This window comes from Electrophorus electricus, chromosome 11, assembly GCF_013358815.1.
Source record: "Electrophorus electricus isolate fEleEle1 chromosome 11, fEleEle1.pri, whole genome shotgun sequence".
Taxonomy (NCBI): Eukaryota; Metazoa; Chordata; class Actinopteri; order Gymnotiformes; family Gymnotidae; genus Electrophorus; species Electrophorus electricus.
In genome coordinates, this window is record NC_049545.1 from 24,633,671 (window position 1) to 24,639,789 (window position 6,119).

The window sequence follows — 6,119 nt, forward strand, 5'->3', positions numbered from 1 at the left end:
GGGTCACGGGTGATGCATTCTGAAGTAAGACGATAAATAAACGTGGACGCAACCGAAAGAAAGCGTCTGATTACAATCCCATATGAACGACACCATGTAAACGGCACTGTAGTCTTAGAAAACGCGCTCGCCCAGTCTGAAAGTTAACAGCACCCTCTGGAACAGTTGGGCAGCCAGCTCTGCGTGCATGTCTGTCTCGCGCCCAAGGCCACTAAATGGATACCTGCACCTGCCACGGCCACTCACCTGTTCCCCAGCCTCGCCAGCCTCGTGCGTCTTCAGCAGGTGCTTGTCTCTGTACAGTGACCACAGACCCACGTTCGGCAGGAAGATCAACGCTGCCATGAACAAGAAGGCCATCTGCAGCGCGCGCTTCTGCCGCCTCTTCATTGCGAAGGCGCGAGTGACACGGAAATCCAGTTGTACAGAGAGGTTAGTCCAGCTCGTGCCAAACGAAGCACAAACTTTCACCTGGAAAAGGGAGAGGGAGGCACAGACCTGAGCGGGATCAACCTGCTAACCGAGCGCCTCAAACGGGCGGAAAAGCGCGGCGCGTGGCGCCGTCTCTAGCCTTTCTTACTTTAATGCCAGCCCCGCATGTCCCCCAGACCGCGCGGTATGCACCTCACTGCCTCGAGCAGCCGGGCAGCAGCGCGCGGCACTCAGTACTCCATCTTACAGCCAGAAGACAAACCCACAAAACCCGTAAATTAGGAGCGAAGACAGAGAGCGTGAATCCAAGCGACTTACAGTAGAGGCGCGTCTGCATGGTGACACACGCGCTGTTCAGTAATCCGCGTGTCTCTGTCGCTGCGGTGATAACTGCACATTTCCGACGCGGAAAATTCCTGAAAAACGACGAGCATAACGCCTTCGTCAGTGGCTATGCGCTCGTGCGACTGTTTGAAATGGTCTCGCGCTCTTCACTGGGGTTTGTGCGACAGCCTTTGTGAAATGCATTTCACGTACACGGGGCTCGCGACCGGAGATTCCGCCGTCGTCGCCCGACTTCCCGTAGTTTCGGATATATGCACAAACACACACTGCGATTGTAAACCACGTGCAGCCCGCTCCGCGTCAGTGTGCAAACATCCCCACGTAAGCGATTCTCCCCACGCGAGTGATGCGCGAGCTACAGCCGTGGCACCGGCACGGAGGCGCAGGTGACCCCGGGCTGCTCGTGAGATGCTTAGATCGCATGCTGATCTCCGCACGCTGATTCTTACTGACGAAGGTGTAACGTGGTGTTGGAATGAGGATGTTCACCTTTTACCAATTACGAATATGTGGCTTTAAATACATGCAGACGGTTTTTAAAAAAAGTTTCAAACAATAGCCCAGCATTCACTCACACACACACACACACACACACACACACACACACTCGCTGGAAGTTTACTCACCTCTGGCGCTACACCTCCTAAAATTGCATCTCGCTATATCAGATTTTCAGAGTTATTTTATTCATGCTCTCTGCTCGCCTTTATTTATTCTTTTTTATGCGTCCTATATATATATTTGTTTTCCTTCTGAAGGATGCTGCTTGTTTGCAGGCTGAGAGTTGCATCTGGAGGCATGTGGGTTTTTTTTAAGCGGTTCCTGCATTTGTTTAAAAACTCAAAGTCACGATCGCTGAGAAGGAAGGTTAGAAGGACACGGCAGAACCGTTTTAATGAAGCGACAGGCTGCTTTAGGGAATGGCCTAGCAGCAAACCGCTTCAGTAATCGCAAAGCTATAGGAACTATTGTCCCTTGATATTCCGAATGAAGAGCAAATCAATATGTGGATATGGCTTGAGTTTCAGTTTCCGAGACCACCGACAGAGGGGGCTAGTGTTCGTGGCCTGCTCGGCAAAGCGTAACGACGCAACTTCGTGGGCTGCCAGTGACGTACTGGCACATATCCTGAGTGGGTGGTGACACTCCCACCATATGTTAACATGGACACCTCACGCAGGAGTTATTTTACTGAACTCAGGAACCAAGTTCATTGACCCTCAGCCAAAACTTTACGTATAATATGACTTGCATTGTATGAGCTCACTGTCATTTTGAGGCTATTTCATGAGAACGTGACGTCATGAAAACGTGACGTCATAGGCGTTACAGAGCTACAAACAAGCACAACACGAGTCTCCTTCTTGGTAAACTAATAGACGAGTAGATGGATACATGGCAGCACCTGTAAACGTTGGCAAAGGTTTCGTTGCTCTAGACAAACCACTTAAAAATAACAGGTGTTACTGCTATCGAGAAAACAAGACTACCTCGTGCAGGCTTCTGACAGATGAAGACGCAATCTGGCCGTATGTTTACACCACGGACAGCTCACTGCATACAGCGCCGCGTGCTTTCCCCATTCGCCCTGCTCGGTGACAGCATGTGCACTGTGCAGCCTAGAAAATGAATTTAGCAATTGTGCAGCTATTGACTAAACCCTGACCTAACTTGTAAATGATGAAGACTATATTGGTATTTTAGAGCTAGCCTTTCAGGGGCCCATTTTAATTAAAATGGAACAAATATATTTTTCCATTCAAATACAAAACTTTAACACATCATCTGGGAAAGTGTTGATTACCAGACCTTTGTTCTTTGAAGTTGTTCTGAAATTGGACTTCTGGCTGTGATCAGGCTGTAGTTTATTTCTACATATCACATCACAAGTTGAGACTGAGCTTCCTCTGAAGACTGCCAGTGCATGCTTGAAAAAATCCAGAGCAGAGACGTCTGTCACACTGAACAGTCAGGAGTGGATTCCTGTTTTTGGATGTCTGTTAGGTTTTTACACAAGGACCCAGATACAGAACCAGATCAGGTAGTCAGGACCACAGTCAGCAAGGATCGCAGTCAGCAAGGACCACAGTCAATCAGGACCAAAGTCAGTCAGGACCACAGTCAATCAGGACCAAAGTCAGTCAGGACCACAGTCAGCACCACAGTGTAGCTGGTTTTGTGCTCATTTTCTGATGCTTTATTTCTTGTATAACTCAGAAATTAAGATGCCTTCTACTGAAGTATTTAAGTCTCATACAAGAGTTTACTTAACTTCTATAACACATGAGCAGTATAAACCTGAGTGGAGAAGAGTACTTCATGTGCTACAATACCACACTCCAGTTGTACATCAGATGCTGAACACGTCTCCTGCATACTGATCTGTCCTCCGACTGCATCCACAGACCACCAGGAATCGGGTTTGCCTTGCCTATTGCGTTTTCATGCTAGGAGAGCAGTTAGTTTAGCAGTGAAGCCTGAAGTGCCCTGTGTGGGGGAGAAATGAAAGCAACCAGTGCTAATGTTTCTGTAGACTTCAATGTCTACGTAGAAGAGCAGAGAATCATTGTACAGGAGGTGCAGAACTCGTCATCGTCTTAGAAAGTGCATAGTGTATATTCACTGTCCCACTTTCTAAAGCAAATTTGAGCAGAAACATTAAATACAGAGAGTGACGACGAACTGCAAACCCTTAACAAAAATGAGCTAAAAGGTTTTATTTTTAAAAGATGGAAATGATTTTTTGATATTTGAAATATGATAAGGCCAACTATAACATCTTCTCTGGCATTACTATGATTGATTTCATCCATCCATTAGAAATGACCAAACCCTGTATGAAGAGTGAATGTGCTGGAGTCAAGGAGTCTAGAATGTGCTTCCATGTTCATTTAGGGGATTCGTTTATGCATATAGGAAGCTGATGAATCTCCTCCGAGGTACTAATCACAGGAGGCCGGAATACTGTGTGCCAAACGCATACTGAGTGGCAGAAAAGGCAGGAACTGGGATTTCTCTGTTAGGTTTTACAAATTACATCACCTGCACACTGTATATTTTTTTGTAAGCTTTCATACACGTACACAGAGAAATGTGTGTTGACAGGTTGAGCTGTTAGCTGAGGTTGGAAACCAGCAGGTCATCCAATGCTGCTGGGGAACAGCGTTTGGGGTTAGTTGCACAGTTCAAGACATGACTTTTGAAATCTCTGGACACTAACAAATCTCAGTTCCTTCTAAGCAGATATAAACAGTCAACTGGCTCTTACAAGTTCCTTTATCATGATATTTATTAGCCAAATAAGAATATTATCTCTGATGAGTGAGGGGGTTTGAAAGAAAAAAAGTAACTGATGAACGACTCAAATCAAAGAATTAGTAAGTGTTGCAGTTGCGTTTGATGCATGTAAAAAATCGTGCCATTTGAGTCTAACCGTTTCTGTCAGCTAAATCCAGCTAATTGCAGAGCGACAGTGTCTGTAGCAGACCCGTTGAGAGGGTGCAGTCATACGTGGACATGATGTCAGAAAAAAAGTGCAATTATTTATTCTGATCTCAAAGCACTGAGCTAAATACCATGCCTACAGCAAGATGTGAACTGTGACAAGTGAGCACTCATCTGCTGGCATCACAGACAAATTGGTGCCTGCAGGGAGAAGATTGTTTCAAGTGTTTTTGAAAAGTAAGGAGGGAAATAGATACACACACAAGCCAACACATATGCACACACACTACATACATACTGCTAAACCAAAGACATCACCCTAACACTATGATATTCTTTATGCATGACTATAAATGAAAATAAGCCTGGTCAGTATCAGATCTGGAGCGTACTAATGAATGCACACATACAACATTTCTAATGGAATCTGCTGAAAAGAATAGCAATAAGTTCAACTGTGAGGGAAAAGGGGTATTAGGGTGTGCTTCTTTTTATCAGTGTAAGAGACCCAAGGCAATGCACAAACTTTGTTCATTAGACAAGTCTTTGAAGTGGAAAGGAGACTTAATAGACTGCATAAATGCATAAATCATTTTGCAAAAAGCCAAACCATTGCATAATGTACATCCATCTGCTTAAAAAAAGTCACTCCTAACAAAGTGCTGCTATGGTTCCTGAGGAATTAATATCAATGATAAAAGTTTATAGATAGTATGTCTGGGTAGTATACCGGCATACACTGGAACACAAAACACACACACACGTACAGCCACTTTATTACCAGTACCTGCCTTATACCTAAATTCACTGGCCCCTTCACAAGGGTGCACCAACTACAGACTCTAGCTGTTACTATGTTATTCTGTTGCTATGCACAACTCGTCAACCACGTTCTTCACCAATGATGAAAGGCCAGAGGACGTCGCTGTGTGTATCTATCCATCCATCCACCTCTCCGTCTGCGTTTGGGTATGTGTGTATCTATACAGACGCTCTGTAGCTTCTGTCTGTATGTCTTAGATGCAGTTGATAACCCACATACTGGGTGAACCAAACTGGATGTCTTGCTTCCTGAGATGCAGTCAGGATTTTAGCAGGACAGCTTCTGCGCAGCGGTGTTAACAGGTCCCCGAGCACAGTGGCCTGTCACGGCCGTCTGCCTGCCTCACCGTGTCATCCATGGAGCTCCGAGGAGATGGCTGTGGGGAGCAGGGTGAAGCCCAACTCCATTTAATCCCCCTTGACTGGGAACAAGGATTTGCCGGTATGCTTGTTAACTGGACACCGCTGTTCCGCTCAGCGGTACAGAGCACACGTCTAAAATTACTCCGCGACTGAATGCACTCTACAGCAGTGCTGCCATCGAGAAATCCTGCCGCTTCCTCACTCATGCACGGTATTCCCTACCCGTTGTGTACCGTTGGCAATTATTCCACAGTTTTCAGATATTATGTACAGTGTGAAGTGTTTTCACGCCTGATTGCCTTGTCCATTTCGAGGAGGATAATCTATGAGTTTTAATTAACAAGTCCTGCTAGCATAATCCTCCACAAAGGAAGAAATAGCAGTGGCTCTAAGAAGTAAGCATCCTTGTTTACTGATGATAGTTATTTCCAGATATTTTGTAGTAAACATATACACTTGGAATAACTCACGGCCCTGTATAATGAGGTCTGCATGTAGCCACCACCAGACAAAGGGTTTGGATCTCTGGGTTGGAATTAAGTCACGGTTGACTGAGAAGAGGGGATGAGGAATGGGAATGTTGGTGACACTCTGTGACACGCATTCAGTGGCGTGTTTATACACAGGACATGAAGTACCCTCTCGAGTCAGTGCCAAATATTTCTCTTTTTCTACAAAATGTCAGGGGTTTTTTGTGTAAGTACATATATTTT

At 45.5% G+C, this 6,119-nt stretch overlaps 1 protein-coding gene across 3 annotated transcripts in view; it reads right to left on the reverse strand.

The window, feature by feature from the left end:
* Positions 1–1,722, reverse strand: part of galntl6 (polypeptide N-acetylgalactosaminyltransferase like 6) — a 154,604-nt gene extending 152,882 nt beyond the window's left edge. The window contains exons 1-2 of one of the 3 annotated variants that reach the window (XM_035531306.1): positions 1,404–1,722; positions 247–471 (exon numbers count right to left, since the gene is read on the reverse strand). In XM_035531306.1, coding sequence (XP_035387199.1) covers positions 247–390 — 144 coding nt within the window. In that variant the 5' untranslated portion in view covers positions 391–471; positions 1,404–1,722. Of the gene's footprint in view, positions 1–246; positions 472–580; positions 722–750; positions 1,102–1,403 lie in introns of those variants that run through there. The other 2 variants (XM_035531305.1, XM_035531307.1) reach the window with 2 other exon arrangements.
* Positions 1,723–6,119: the final 4,397 nt, after the last annotated feature.